At 44.0% G+C, this 16453-nt stretch overlaps 1 protein-coding gene across 1 annotated transcript in view; it reads left to right on the forward strand.

Moving 5' to 3' along the window:
- The window catches only part of YME1L1 (YME1 like 1 ATPase), a 34963-nt gene extending 19601 nt beyond the window's left edge, over positions 1-15362 (forward strand). Inside the window, 7 exon segments of the mRNA XM_088457815.1 lie at positions 1258-1370; positions 2727-2882; positions 3200-3351; positions 3750-3876; positions 3965-4038; positions 4150-4236; positions 12733-15362. Of these exon segments, the coding sequence (XP_088313941.1) occupies positions 1258-1370; positions 2727-2882; positions 3200-3351; positions 3750-3876; positions 3965-4038; positions 4150-4236; positions 12733-12876 (853 nt within the window). The 3' untranslated portion in view covers positions 12877-15362.
- Positions 15363-16453: the final 1091 nt, after the last annotated feature.

Below are 16453 nucleotides of genomic sequence, written 5' to 3' on the forward strand. Positions count from 1 at the left end.
AACGCGCATCGTTCATCGTTGCAGGCTCACATGTCAGATTTTCTTTCAGATATGAACGATTTTTAAAATCGTTATTGTTCAGATCTGACAGAAATTCTGACCGTGTGTATGCACCATAACTTAAACATACATATTTTGTGTCAATGTACAATTTTTATTTGTTTGTTTTTGTTACTAATATTGAGCAAACCGTTTTGTGATCACACCTTTAAAGTATGAAACATAACACTTAGCTGGAATTTCATTGTAGTATAAAATACTTGCAACGGCTGCAGCTGGTGCCATGTATATTTTTTTTTGCATTGCCAGATGTACGTAACATCTTAAAGAACCAGTAATGGGAAGTGATGTCACTAGTTATTCACCAAGCCCCTTTTTACTTAAATCCTGCAGAAACTGCAGATTCCATATGATTTTAAATATATAAATATGTAACATTCACCTAATACAGGGGGATACCAAAGATATCTCCTGCAAGGTTAGCGGTTTAGACAGCAGTCTCCATTATTTTCAATGGGCACGGCACTCTGGCCACTATGTGCCAAGCTCTGAAAAACTTACCTTATCGGAGCTCGGCTTTTTGTCTATGCAGGCATTATCCCAGAACCTCTATCCTCTGCTGTAGGTTTTTGCACACTGACACATCAGTGATTTGACAGCGATACCTATAATTCCACTGCTAGGATCTTTGCAGGGATAGTGAGTTCTTCTCATTGCTGTCCCTATGAGATCAGTTTGATACATAGTGTTATTTATTTTAATATCACTGCTAATACATTTGTCGGTATGGACTGCTAAAAAATCGCGGCACTGCTGCTGGTATTGATACATAAACCTCTGTGAATAGATGAGCTTAATTCTCCTAAATATTGGATGAGCCCAGGAAATGGCTCCGTCTGCTGTGATTGCAACGTATCGTCTACTGTACTTACCACTTTAAGGCTTATACTGAAATCTCAATATCGTCCTAAAACAGGAAGTCTGCTGTGCATAGAAAAACACATTCCCTACTATTATATCCAATATTGACATTACGATTATTAATTGATTTTTACTTGGTGTTACTTTAATTGAATTTTTTAGAGAGTAAAATACAGGTGAAATCCTATTTGCCATGTCTGAGTTTTTTGTAAATGGTCCTTGTTTTATACTACTTTGCATTATAAAAAAAATCCTTACTCTGTGTGTGCAGTATGCATGTGACTTTCTATTGTATTGTTGGCTAAATAAGGACGTGTTTTTTTTTTCTTTTTAAAGTGCCTTAGTCCGACCCGGCCGGTTTGACATGCAGGTCACCGTCCCCAGGCCAGATGTGAAGGGTCGCACTGAAATCCTGAAATGGTACCTAAGCAAAATAAAGTATGACGAGTGTAAGTTTGCCATATTAATGCCGTGATTTAAGTAATAGGTGTATTAATATTATCCGTTTATATATGCCCAATATGGATTACTTTATGCTGGCATGTTAACAACTGACCGCTGATATGTATAGTAATATGTCTAGATGATAGGTACACAGATAACGCCAAATGTTTTCTTTTCTAGTTTCTTCAAATTAAATGAGTCTTTGTCAGCACTAGACTATTTTAATGCATTTTTTAAAGTGTTACAGTATTTTCATGAGAAAGTGTTACCAGGTGCTATTTTATTATTCAGAATGGTATTCAAAGCCTAAGACTTCATCAGTGACGTAACTAGGGTCTTTGGCGCCCAGGGCAAAATGAAAAATGGCGCCGCCCCAAGTTCGCCAAAAAAGTGGATGTGGCCACATGTAATGAGGAGTGTGGCCACTGAATAATGGGGGCCTGTCAACATGACATTCCACCGTCTTTCATCCCTTTGGGAACTTTCATTTCCATTCCGTGTGCACCTTAATGCCCCCAGTAGCAGTTCCCCTAGTAGTAGTGTCCCAGGAGTAGGGCCCCTTGTGCAGGGCTCCCCAGGAGTAGGGCAGGGCCCCCCAGGAGTAGGGCCCCTTGTGCAGGGCCCCCCAGGAGTAGGGCCCCTTACACATAAAACACAGACATACAGAACACAAAACTGTACTTACCTGAATCCCCGCGCCCGCCACCGTCCGCTCTTCCCGTCCTGCTTGGCACTATGGGAGAGACGTCATGATGTCTCTCCCTTCACCCACTGCGGGAGCTCATGAGTAAGCTCCAGCCCGGCGCTGGCCCTGGGTGCAACAGCCAATAAGAGTCTGTCTGACTCATAATGTTCTACCCGGCGGCGGTGTGTTTGTTTTAGTGTGCAGTGCCGCGGACCGCACAGAACTGGCCGGCGGCGCAAACCTCCTGCCGCCGACTGGTCCGATCTTGCCCCCCCTAGTTACGCTGCTGGACTTTATTAACTGAAGTGCGCTGCATGGTGCATCTTAGAAAATACACTGGGAAACAAATTCCTACTACTTAGTGTCTAAGTATATTTTTCTCATTCTCTTCAGTCTTCCTGTCTGTATGTATTGGAGGATGCGGCAGAGAGCCGCTGAATAAAGCAAAAAGACTTAGTATTCCTGCTTATGAAAGATGCAAAAGGGGAAAAAAAAAATCTTAATATTTTGTTTATTGTGATAAGTTTTGGGCTGGTATTACGGACCATGTGCACAGTGAAGCAGAGTAAAAGAATTGGATATTTATAGTAACATGGATAGTACATTAGCAATAGTACTAAAAACCTGTTTGGAAAATGAAGCTGCTGAAATAAGACAACAATTCTTGTGATTACAGCTGTAGAGGCTGAAATCATTGCCCGCGGCACTGTGGGGTTTTCTGGTGCAGAACTGGAGAATCTGGTCAATCAGGCGGCATTAAAAGCTGCTGTGGATGGGAAAGATATGGTTACCATGAGGGAACTGGAGTTTGCAAAGGATAAAATACTTATGGGTGAGTAGTGTTCGTGTCTTGTTATATACTACATACAAGCAGTAACTTGTTATATTACATGGAAAATATAATTAGTGAAGGCCATATATAAATAGATTAAATGCCAATAACAGGGACGGCTGCCTGGAACGGCAACCTGCAACTAGTATTAAATAATTGGTTTTATTTTACGTGGGATATAGCTGACATTTGTTTTGTGTGTTGCCCCATTGGCTAGTAATGAGATTTTGGGCAATGGGGTCTTATGCTTTCAGTTGTTTCATACAGTATGTAATATATAAACCTGCTTCTTCTTGTCATTGCTCTGTTTACACCAGGACCTGAAAGGAGGAGCGTGGAGATAGACAACAAGAATAAAACCATCACTGCCTATCATGAGTCGGGACATGCGATCATTGCCTATTTTACTAAAGACTCCATGCCTATTAACAAAGCAACAATAATGCCCCGTGGACCCACGCTCGGACATGTAAGTCGGTATTTACTATAGAACGACCATAGGCTATATAAGCATCTGAAGAAATCCCTGGCCCAATAGTCTTGTCCTGGATGGTCAAACATATTGGAAGGCAATGACGATACAAGGGGAGATGTACCAAGCCTTGGAGGGAGAGAAAGTGGAAAAGTTGCCCAAAGCAACCAATCAGCTTCTAACTGTCATTGCAAAGACTGTGCTAGATAAATGACAGAAGCTGATTGGTTGCCTGCCCCTTGTAATACCATTCACCATTCAATTGTAAAGCGCAACGGAATATGCTGCGCTATATAAGAAACTCTTAATAATACTGTTAATAATTCACCTCCGTATAAGTATTATGTTTGTGTGTGAGTAATGTAGACGTGTGTGGTTGTCCATTTCGATTGCAGGTATCTCTTCTGCCAGAGAATGATCGGTGGAGTGAGACCAGGTCCCAGCTCCTGGCTCAGATGGATGTGAGCATGGGTGGTAGGGTAGCCGAGGAAATAATTTTTGGGCCAGAAAACATCACTACAGGTAACCTCTGGTTTCACAGACTGATACTAATTATGATGTAGTCAGAGGTTGTGCGGATCTGATTCCCTGTTCTCTCTTATCCCCCCAGGGGCTTCTAGTGACTTTGACAGTGCAACAAAAATAGCAAAACTCATGGTGACAAAATTTGGAATGAGTGAAAAGGTAACGATTTCCACTTCTGTAATCCTGTCATGTTATAGCCATAGCACATACATAAAAGAATATGGAATGTTCATTAACTGGGGGTGGGTTTGTACTTTTATTTTTTTCTAGCTTGGTGTCATGACCTATAATGACACAGGAAAACTCAGCCCAGAAACACAAGCTGCTATTGAGCAAGAAGTTAGAACTATGCTGAAGGTAAGAGGGACAAATTCTAGCACATTGAGAATGTTCTAATGGAAATTAAATTCTGTGTCCATTCCATATGCTTTTTTAATTTAAATCCACACATTATTTTTCATATATTACAGGAAATAATTTTACATATATACAGAAACATGCTGGTTATATAATTTGTACTTTGAATATTCAAGAAGTGTGTAATCTTGCAGTCAGCGCGGTGGCCATTTATGGTGTGATCTGCCGTTCAACATGACATGATTACCTTAAGGGACCCATACATCTACAGCCCCGATTCCCCATTCTGCAGAGCCGCATTCCGATCCATGGCTTGACGGCCATCGATGATTGCCGTTCCATCGCCATTCAACATGTAAAGAACCCCCGACTCGCCGTTGCAGACTATTTTCGGGGTGGAATTGGGGAATCGAGATTTTTCAACATGTTGAATATTCCTGACCCTACTGTCGGCAGAATGGGGAATTGCGGAAATTATTTCCAGATGTATGGGCCCTATTACACATTTTAATACAACACACAGAGACGGGAGGTTTTTGTTTTTTTAAAGAATCGTCAAAAAGAACGGGATTAAGAGGACACATCTATATAGTACTATTTAGTATAGTTCAGCACTGGTCTGTCATGGATTGAATAAGAAGCTATGTATAGTACCATTCCTTCCCTTCAGCACTGGTCAGACAATGGTTGAAAAGTAAGATCTGTATAATACAGCTAGTACCACTCATCACTGAAAAAAAAAAGGGAACCTGAAAACAAATTTGACAATATTTAAAAAACTGTTTTTATCGCGCCATGGCGAGACTTAGCCGCTCCGCCACAGGCAGCAATTTCTGTGCGTGAGTACTTTTTTCTGAATTTTGTGTCTTCAATCGCTATTAGTGTGCCTAGTACTGTATGTAGAATTAGTAATAATGTAGCAGATGAGCTTAATGATGCATGAGACGAGTCAGTCATATAGGACCTCTGTCTTTTCCCTGGTTACCCCCACTATGTACTTTTTCCAGAATTTTGTGTCTTAATTCGCTCATATTGTACTAAGTCACTATTAGTGTATTAAGGGGGTGATTCACTAGAGGACTGAATGGCAAAGCCGCACACAAACAGCTTTGCAGTTCTCTCCTTGCTAAAATGCAAATGCAGCAGGAGGTGTCTTGACGCCACCTGCTGCATCTGTGATCCCTGCGCTTTCACCGAGGTCATGATGTTGGACGGCGCCGGCCTGCTGAGTGAGCCTCAGCCTATGCAGGCTGGAGGGCGAGGCCATGAATCTGCGTCCACAGACGCAGATCCTGGCCTTACCACTCATGGGAAACGGGGTAGTCACTCCCCGTTTCCAGGAACGCAGACCGTTCCCATACTGCAAATGCCTCTGCCCGTCAATCTGTGTGCGATCTTGTAGGGCCCGTTTTGGACATGCGCAGAATGGGTCCTGTCTGCACTGCTGAATTAGGCCCAAAGTACTTAGGATTAGTATTTTTTGTCGCAGATTTATTCTTGTAAAGTTGTTAGATTAAGATGCATATTTTAAGAAAAAGCCGCGTGGCTCGCCAAACGGGGCTATTTGGTGCGATTTGAGGATAGGTATATGTGGACACATTTGTACAATTATTTGACAAATGTATATGTATGTATAGATATTTGCATGTGTGTATTGATCTACAAAGTCTGAACAGAGAGCCAGCACATCCACATTAACTGCCTAAAAATTCTTTATAAAAAAAAAAGTAGTCAGCATGAATAAAGTGCATACATAAACTGTGCTTCCCGATAAAACACGTGGAGGCACGACGGTATCATATCAATACTTAGCACAAATAATCCCAGGGTGGTCAAGCAAACGGTCAGTCCCACATTCTCAGTGGGAAGACACAGCCCTCAGCCTGACAGCTGTTAAGGCGTGACAAACACTTCTTCCTCATGGACACATAGAGGGGATTTACATTGCTTTGCATAGGGGCCCTGTCGCTGGAGTGGCCCACATGACCAGAAGCGCTATAAAGATTGGTGGCAGCAGCACCTTCATCCACCACTAACACCAGGGGCGTAACTAGGTAATTGAAGGCCCCATAACAAAAGTTTGTAAGGGCCCCTGTGTACCACCCAATGGTGAAAAATATAAATAACACATGTAACTTTGACAAGGAAGATGGGCCCACCACAGCTCCGATCCCCATAGCAGCTGCACCCCTATGGTAGTTACGCCTATGACTGACACCAATGTCACTGTGTGCCTTGTGAACAGACCGCTATGTGGCCTATCCTATTCAAGTGAACGCGGGCCCAAAGCACCTCTTCCCCCCACCCCTCACTGGCCGCACGCATGGTGCCACACATATCTCTTGCATTGAGGTCAATAAACTTTGTTTTTCTTATTGGTCAGCTTTAACTTGACAGATCGAGATGAAACAAAGTGCAGGTTATTTCTCCTTCATCCACTAGGGGACACTGGAGTTCAAGACAGTGGGGTATAGACGGTGGTAGAGTAGAGCCTGGCACCTTAAATAATTTAGAAGTGTGACTGGCTCCTCCCCCTCTATGCCCCATCAGCCCCAGTTTTTAGAATGTGCCCGAGAGAGCCGGTCGCACATCAGGCTGTCTCCAGCCTTTTTCATATTTTTTAATTTTTATAACACTGAGGACAGGCAGGCTGCTTGCTGTGGCAGTCTGCCTGCTACGTGGGAGCCGCCGGGAAGGGCACCACATGGCTACTGCAGCCTGTGTCCGGTGACCCTGAGGAGGGGGCACACACAAAAGGAGTCATCGGACCCCGAGAAGACCCGCCACTGCTGACACCGGCATGTGTCCGGGTTCCTCTCCGCCCCCTCAGCCCAGCATCCCGGCCGCAGCAGCTGTAAGTATGCACTGCTCCTGATTAGCAGGAGCAGTGGAAGTATAGCTGGGCTCAGTGACACTGTCACTGTTAGGAGGGACCGACTTTCCCCTGCCCCCGCACCACCCTCTCCCCGACTTCGGATACCAGGTCAAGGGGGTCACCAGATGCTGTAGTCACGAGGGCGCAAATTACAGCCCCGGTCGTCGCTGGGGCTGCTGGAGGCGCGTCATGCAATCTAGCGGCGCCTATTATAGTCGGGCTCCCTCCTCACTGCCGCGCTGTGTGCACCACGCGGCTGTCGGCGCTGCTGCATAGGAGAGCTCGTTAGCAGCGCCGATCGCGCTTGCCCTCCTCACACAAGGCGGGCTGCTGTGGCTAATAAGTCCCGCTGCCTTAATAAGCGCACGGACCCGGCGTCGAGACCCGCCCTAAACAAACACTTATGGCGCGTCCTGCAACAGCGGCGCCATTTGTAAGGGTTCTCCCCCTTATTGCTCCGCAGCAGCAATAGCCGGCAAGCACAGCGCTGAGTCATTTCACTGGAGCAGTGGACATAAGCTGACGCTCTCCTCTCCTGCTTAGCAGGAGAGGTGTCCTTTTAAGAGTATGCAGCGCGGACCAGCGCCTGCAGGGGAGCGTGCTTCCCTCTTAAGGAGAGGGGACAGCTTACAATATAAACAACTCCCCCTTTTATTAAGAGGGTCCGTTGTGTAGCACAGCGCTGACTCACTCCTGCTCGGGGAAGAAAAGGGTCCCGCCGCCGGCTGAGTCCGGGTCTCCTGCCCCTCCCCCCACAAGGGGGAGATGTGTATTGAAGCTCCGTTAACTGTAGGTCAGGTAAGTGACAGACGGCTGACTGCGCTATCACTTACAAAAAGCGCTGGAGCTCTCACTGTAGGTACAGCGCCAGTCGCACTGAGGCAGCCTGTATATATTTAACAGGGCAGAACAGACTGTGTAATGGTTAGCATTGCCGCCTCACAGCACTGAGGTCATGGGTTTGTTTCCCACTATGACCCTGTGTGGAGTTTGTATATTCTCCCTGTGCTTGTGTGTGTTTTATAACAGCGTAGCTGTTAGTCTGCTGAGGCGGTGCTTTAATGTATAAGCTCCGGCGCTAGCTACTTCGGGGCACTTGTGTTTAAGCCGCTTCGGCGCCCTCCACAGCAGTATAGCTCATTGCCCTAACACCTGCTGCTCTGATGGATATGTCTAGCCTTTTGCTGCCCCTCCCTCAACCTTGCGCTTAGCAGGTGCACTATGACTCCGCTTTATGCGGTTCTGTTGAGGGGACAGCTTATGTTAGCCGGGACTCTTCCAGGCTAGCATGGACATTTTGCTCACACAGCGCGGTATAACTTTACCCTAGCGCAGTGTAAGAGTCATCTCTGTCACTTCTGCAGATCGCTCCCCGTGTCCCGGCGCCTACAATGTATGTGTTGTGTGTGTGTGTGTATGTAGATGTATATGTAATCCCATATAGGGATGTATGTATATATATATGTGTGTGTGTGTATATATATATATGTGTGTATATATATATATAGTGTATGTATGTGTATACCTTTTTTCTACTCTGCTAATCGGGTGGTCTATGGACAAGCCTTATTCCAGAGAGGTTAATTAGCACACTGCGCAAGGTTGACAAGCGTTCCAGTGCACGCTTTGGCAGCACATATACAAAAATATTGAAACGATATCTGTGGGTGAGGAGAACTCTCCATTGGATTGGGTCTCAACCCAGCGTTGGCTGAGGGGGCAGGCCTTGGGTCAGGTCCTCCCGAATCATCCATTCTCAGGAACGACAATCCCATATTGGGCTTACCATCCCTGTGGCCCAGCATTAGAGGCCGGGACGGCCACTTTAGCTGTGTTAATAACAACAGCAGGCCTTTATCCCCTGTTTAGATGGGGGGATTGCGCTGTGGTTTTTCCCAAGGGACAGGTCTCCCTTTTAATATGTTGGGAAGGCTCTGTTAGAATACAGCTCACTTTTTGGGGACAGTAATCCCTTAAGTTTGTGGATTGTTACTCTTCTGCACACATATATAGCTCAATTGATTAAGGCGAGCACTCCAGTAACAGAAGGGTCCCAGGTTCGATACCAGTCTGGGACAGCACGCTGATAAAATATCCTGCCCATTACACCGTAGCAGGCTGATGGCTACACGCAACACTTGAGCAGTCTCCCTGCGTTGAGGTAAGCCACATGTATTTATACTAAGCCCTGCTATAGAACATATACGTGTATTGCTCATGTTCTAATTTTAAATATTATCGCACCTACTAATCTTGTATGTAGGTATGCATATGTGGAGATATACATATCGCTTCTTATCCTTATAAGGCAGAGGTAGGATCTGTTATCAGTTTTATGTCTGGTACTTACCTTATTTAAAAGAAGGATTCTGCAATTGAAGTCTGGACTCTCCTCATCCAGTAGTTGGTACAATAACTCCGCTTTACACCATCTCTCCCTAAGGATTTGTATGTGGGTGTGTGTACGTACCTATATTTCCACGGATGGGAAGCCGCCTGCGATTACCAAAGCTGTCAGCCTATCCATATATATGTGTGTATGTATATGTATGTATGTATATATATATATATATATATATATATATATTAAATGGTGGCTCTGTAGACTAGAGTCATGTTCTGCAGCTTACATAGTGATAGACATTGCTTCTATTATGAACCCTATACATGACTGGGGCCTTCTTGTATATAAAGATATGTACTTACATCCTCCTGGGGTTATAGTTCCTTCTTGTTAGTCCCTATCTATGGCGCCCCCCTTTAGGGTGATCTATGATTATTTTAACTTTGCACTTGGTAGCAAACTTATAAGACACTGAGAATGCAGGATATAGCAGGACATATATAAATATAGCATGCTGATCTCCCGATGCAGGAGTCTGACAAGTTAACTTGCTATGTTGGCACTACTCTTCCTTTCAAAGAGATGGCCTTCTTATGCAACTATGTTTGTCTGTATGTACGGGTGTATATATACTGATATATTCCCATTCCTTGTATGCATATTTTGTAATAATTGGCAAAACCTGATTTTAACCCTATTGGTTATCACTACAGATATGTCCCTTCCTTTCTCGGGATAACTAATGCACTCTGTCTATGTACAGGTACCCTTCTCAGTATAGATTCCGGTACTCCATATTATTGTCTTGTCACATATCTCAATAACATGAGTCTCTAAAGGGCCCCTAGGTACATTGTATCTGTATATAGAGAATCCAGGTTCTATTCTGTAATCAGGGATTCATTTGTTAAATTACATGAAGGCCTAGGGCCCCCGCCGATATAGGCAGGGTCAGGCCTGGATTTTATTAGATTGATGGGCGTAATACACACTTCTCCATTATAAGTGTTAATGTACTGATACTTAAACTAGTAGACCGTTTTGTGGTATAGGTATAATGTCTATATGGATACACATCCCTAATATAACAAGCTCAGGTATAGAGTCCTGTTGAACGACCTTCCTGCCTCCACTAACATTTTGCTAGTTTATACAGTGTTTTCTACTGCAACATCTCCAGACTGAAGTCCGTGCTGTAGAGCATTGGGTCTTAGCCCACTGAAGCTATTCCCTATACCTGACGGGGCAGGTTGCTGTGAGATGAAAAAGGTCAGTGACATTCTACATAGCGTCCAGAGGGCTTTTGGCCGCTCACAGGTAAGCGGGCTTACCCCACTAATGCTCAACCTGTCATTGCATAGCCGCTTTCTCCCTTATGCACCCTAGCTGCGGTCCTAGCAGCCATCTGCTCTTTTAATCAGTTGGCTCTACACTTTAGAGCTTCCCTGGTGCATAGTTTCAACATTGAGATTAGTGACACTCTTCTACTAGATCTGTTGGGATTATGGACTGAAGCTCTTTGAGGGTCTAGTGCACATCTTTACATTAAAGTGTGACAGTCAATATGTCCTACGCAGGGGGCCTGGTGGATTTCCTGTTCAGTCTCTGTGGATGTTTTCATCACATTGACGGGTACCTGACTGGTACCTTCAGGGTTGTCCTAGTGCTCTAGCCTTGTGGTATGGAATGCTTCCCTATATTGGTAGCTTCCTGCGTGGCTGTTGCATCCGTGCTCTATAACTACTAGGGTATCCTGGTTGTTCACCCTATGTTCAGGCCAGCGGTTGGTACTGCCTACGCACTTCCATCATGTTGGAAGTTGTCTGTTGTTTTGGAGTTTGTGGCTGTGATTTGCTTTTCGACTGCAGGTGTTCAGTTGCTGTTTTCTACTCTGTTTTCAGAATGGGTTGTTCTGCTGTCTGACCCTCTGACAGGTATTGTAATCTCAATCCTCTCGAAGCTGCCTCGGCCTCATTCCCAGTGTGATCTCCACTCGTTGGAGACTTCTATGGTCTCTCCCTTCCGCTGGTTTACAACTTTGTAGTAGTTGGACTTCCAGAATGGTTCATGGTGACTGTTCGGCCTTGTCTTTTACCTCTCTGCATACTCTGTTAGGAGTCTGTGGACAGGATCAGCTCTGTTTCTGTAGATTGGTATCGTTATACTTGTATCTTTATGACTATGTCCAACAGTGCTGGTATTCTGCTATCTGCGACTGTTGCAGCTTTCTGTTTCTGAATCTGGTACGGTTTTCTCGAGTTTTGTTCTCGGGTTACTGCCCTTCTCATATAGATTCGGGTTGGAGTTCTCTGCTCCCAACAGTCCGGCTTGGTCTGTTTTCAGCTGAGCTTACAGCGTTAGGATGCTTCTCACCTGAGGGTGTTTTCTCGCTAGCCGCTTATTCCATTCTATTTACGCTGTAAGTTGTGGTATTTCTGTGTCTGTTCCGCAGGGAGTTTTGATTGTCTCCTGGCTCACGACATTTGATCCTCAGCTCTTGCCTTTCCGTTGAACCTCTGGTTCTTGGCGGTCCCTGGGGTTGGCATGTTCTCAGCGCTTCCCACCCAGGACGTTGGCTTTGGGACGTCCCCACTGTCTTGAACTCCAGTGTCCCCTAGTGGATGAAGGAGAAAACAGGATTTTGGTACTTACCGATAAATCCCTTTCTCCGATTCCACAGGGGACACTGGACGCCCGCCCAGCGCTGCATACCTGCCAGTTGTTTCGTTCCTTCTATGGTTGTGTGACTGCATGATTCCCTGTAGTGGTTTCCTCTGTTCTCCTTCAGTCGGTCTTGTTCCGTTCTGTGGTCTTCTCCTTCTCCTCGTTTTCCTGTTGTCCTCCGTCTCTTCTCGGGCTCAGTTCTTAAACTGGGGCTGATGGGGCATAGAGGGGGAGGAGCCAGTCACACTTCTAAATTATTTAAGGTGCCAGGCTCTACTCTACCACCGTCTATACCCCACTGTCTTGAACTCCAGTGTCCCCTGTGGAATCGGAGAAAGGGATTTATCGGTAAGTACCAAAATCCTGTTTTTTAGGAGTTTTCACTACAAAATTATGCAGTTTTCATGAAATTCGTTTTAAGTAGTTTTTGCGCCAACTTGGAACAAACCGTCAGAATAAGACCATTGTGTCTATCTATCTAGTCTGCGAGCATTGATTTACTGTTAGTCTGTTGGTACATCTAATTTCTTTAACTAGAATTAGCCTATTTTATAGCACAGAGTGAAATAGCCAGTCTGCTCTAAGTATGATCTCTTTCTTGGTTTTCTATTAGGATTCCTATGAACGGGCAAAGCTTCTCCTGAAAACACACGCCAAGGAGCACAAAAACCTGGCCGAAGCTTTACTAATGTATGAAACATTGGATGCCAAAGAGATTCGGATGGTGCTAGAAGGAAAGAAGCTGAAAGTCAGATGATATTTCTAATAACAGTGTATAGGACTCTGAACTCATTATTTTGTTGTCACTGCAGCGAAATTCATTCTTTATAATTACATAATCCTCTCTTATTTAAGGTATTGCGCCCTATTCCTGAGTTTAAAAATCTAGAATTTATTCCTCGCATATTCGACTGCACCTGTGCTGCATTACGCAGCATTATAAAAATGGAGGTTTGTGTACACCTAAAGAAAGGCAGACGTGGGCAGGATCTCAGGGCAGGATATGTTGGGCAACTGGTGATGTGTCTATATTTCCCACCATGCTGTACATATGGGCATTACGTTGTCCTGTGCTCTAAAACTCTGCGCATTGCACTTTCCTGCAGGCACTACTCACAGTATATTGCCTCTGGGTGCTTGCGTTCACTGCTGGCAGTCTGTATATTCTAGTATTTACCAGCTTCCACTGTTAATCACCTGTAGTGTACGTCTATGCATTGTGTACAAAGGAAATGGCAATAGATCACCATCTTCAGAAGAGAAGCTCTTTCTGAATCCAAATAAAGACAAAATGAAAAAATATTAATAAATGCAATAATGAAATATGAATTTCTACAGGGAAACTGGATAACATGGGAGCCTGAAATTTCTTTACACTCTGCACCAAACTGCTATTACATAGACATATGGGTTTTATATATTTAAATCTATAGACCATGAACATATGTCTGAAAATATTCCATAAAAATCGGTTAATTTAACAATGTATTTCTTTATTTAAATATGATGCAATCACGGTTTTGCCTTTTACATGTACAAAAGTACAAGTCTTACCCAAACGACATTCATGCACAGTTTTGATTGGACAAAAATCCTGAATATAAAATTTTGGTTGTAAAGTTTTAAAGCGTTTTTAAAGTTTGGAACAATTGTTGTATGCTAGGCAGCTATTGTCATTCACGTAGCTCCTCCACTTACAGGATGGGAAAGATAGGTACAGTAGTGTGGAAAGGATGGACGCTAAGTTTGTGATAATGTTTGAAGGGAATTTTAAGTAATTCCTAGTGTGTAAATGCCTTAAACTATACAGCTGATTTTATGTCTCTTTATGTAACATCTGCTTTAATATCTGGTCAGGATGAGAAATGATGCACAACTAACTGCAGTTTTAAGACCTGTATCGCCATCATTGTGATGTCTACTTTTTAAAGAGGTTTTTGGTGTAAAAAGGAGAGAAATTACCAGTCATTGAATTCATAAAGCCAGCAAGTGAACACACAAGTCTAGTGAATAAACAATGTGACTTACTTTTAAATAAACAAGATACCTGTTACGATTGGCTGAGCAGTTAAACCTTGTTGTAATGCACTAAACCTGAAAATGTCCAATCACTGGCTGATCCACCCTGCACTGAAATTGCTCTTTCTATAGATTTATTATTTTCTTTTTTACTCCGCATAAGGTTAGTACAATCATAATTCACACACTAAAATGTAATTTTGATTGAATTTGGTGCGTATATAGAAAACAAAAGGGGTACCTACCTTGAACATGCTATTCATTAAATCTCTTCTAGCCATACGACCTGTTTTAGATTGATGGGGAAGAGTCATCAACAACTGCGCAGTCTGTTAGAAAAAGGCTTAGTATTACCTTAGAGAAGAGACTGGGATTGTTAGTGTAATCTTAAACTGGGTATACACTAAACGACGTGTGTACCCAGCCATTCGATGGATGCCCCTCTGCCGATGGGCTGACGTAACGGGCAGCTGGTACACATTAGACGATCCGGTGCCCAACCACCTGATATGTCAGCCCCTGCCGCATCTTGCTGAATGGGGTTGTCAGTCGCATCTTCAGACTGAGCTGCATGTGGGGCCGACCTGATTATGCGGCTAACAACCCCACGGGAGCGGCATAGTGGGTACACACTAGACTGTTTTGAGGATTTGTCATTTGGATCCATCGGAATCGGGCAAAACGCCCCAAAAAATCGTCTAGTGTGTGCCCAGCTTAAGACCCCAGCGTAAACGGTGTATCCAAGGTTGGTATCTTTTCATCTTCTGTAAGAACTCTAGCTACTCTTCATGGCTACTTTGAACCAGTTGCATTTATTTTACACTGATTAGCAGCTAGTAGGTACAGGTTGTGACTCGAAGCTACATAGATGTGTCTTCCTGACCATTGAGATACAAAGAACATAACAGATTGGTTTAAGCTCTAAACCGTTAATGCATTCTGTCAGTCAGCCAGCTACGTATAGAATATCTGACCATTAAAGCTAAACTGTATCCTTGTCACTTTTTATTACTTTAGGGCTATACCGAATTTATTTTGTGATTTTACTGCTAGCAGTGTTTAGTTATAAAAGCCAGCGGTGGCTATGTTGCTGTACAGTGGAACTTATGGAACTCTGCCTACTGTTCTTCAGATTTGGAATGTAACACACATTCCTACCTGTGTATATTGAGGTGTATTAAACATATTTAAACATGTAAATAAATGTAAAGTCTTATGGCTAAATTATGTGTGTGTTTTTTATTTTGATCCTGTATTAAAACTGCAAGGTGATCCCTGGGGCCTGTATCTTATCTTTTGTTTTGTACTGGTGAGGTGACATTTTTGGTCAGGTGTACCTGACAACTTGAGTGTGATAGGAGTGACTGGTCACTCCCTCCACTATACACTCTTTCCGTGGGGGTTTTCTTTCTCCGGCTCTTTGGGGAGTACCTGTGGACCTTTTAGCTCCATTGGCATGATCACCAGATTTATAGGCAGCGGGTGTCAACTTCCTCCTCTCTCTCCTTTCTTGCTGAGAATCTGGGAAAGGACACACATGCACATAAAATTAGAGTTATGGTAGACTTGCCTAGATAATTTCTTTTCTTCGTGGTCCACAGGGATACCATGGGGATATTATGTTTGGAAGACCAGGCACCAAACAGTTAAAGCTGCTGCTCCCAGAATGCATCGGGTCCTCCTACCCTGCCCCTAGCAGGACTTCAGTTAGTTAAGCCTCAAGGCAGGAGAGGGAAAGAGGAGGAGGAGGAACAATTGTACACCAGAAACACACTTCCATAAGATGAGGGAATCTGTGACTGAAAGAAAATAACCCAATGAAGCCAGGTGTGTCCGGGTGGGTGCCCTGTGGACTTTGAAGAAAAGGAGTTATCTAGGTAAGTCTACCATAACTCTAATTTTCTTCTTAGGGGACCATAGGGGTCCAAAGGGATACCATGGGGATGTCCCAAAGCAGGTCCCCTAGGGTGGGGTACACTCCTGAGCAGAAAGGAAAACATGTCGCCCAAAGGAAGCATCTTGAGAGGCAAAAGTATCAAAGGCATAAACGCTAAGTAAGGTGTGGACAGAAGACCTCGTGGCTGCCTTGCACAATTGCTTAGCAGAGGCACCACAAGTAAATGCCCACGATGGCCCTAGAGACCCGAGTAGTATGTGCTGTCACCGTGTTTGGGACAGGGAGATCAGCCTGTGTGTATACCTGAGAAATAGTCATACGTAACCATTGAGCCAGGGTCTGCTTGCTAGCTGGCCATCCTCTTGTGAAAACCATATAATGCAAAAACAGCATCTGATTTTCTGACCGTTTGTACGCT

The sequence above is a fragment of the Taudactylus pleione genome, unplaced genomic scaffold (assembly GCF_031769625.1).
Source record: "Taudactylus pleione unplaced genomic scaffold, aTauple2 ptg000788l, whole genome shotgun sequence".
In the NCBI taxonomy this organism is placed as follows: domain Eukaryota; kingdom Metazoa; phylum Chordata; class Amphibia; order Anura; family Myobatrachidae; genus Taudactylus; species Taudactylus pleione.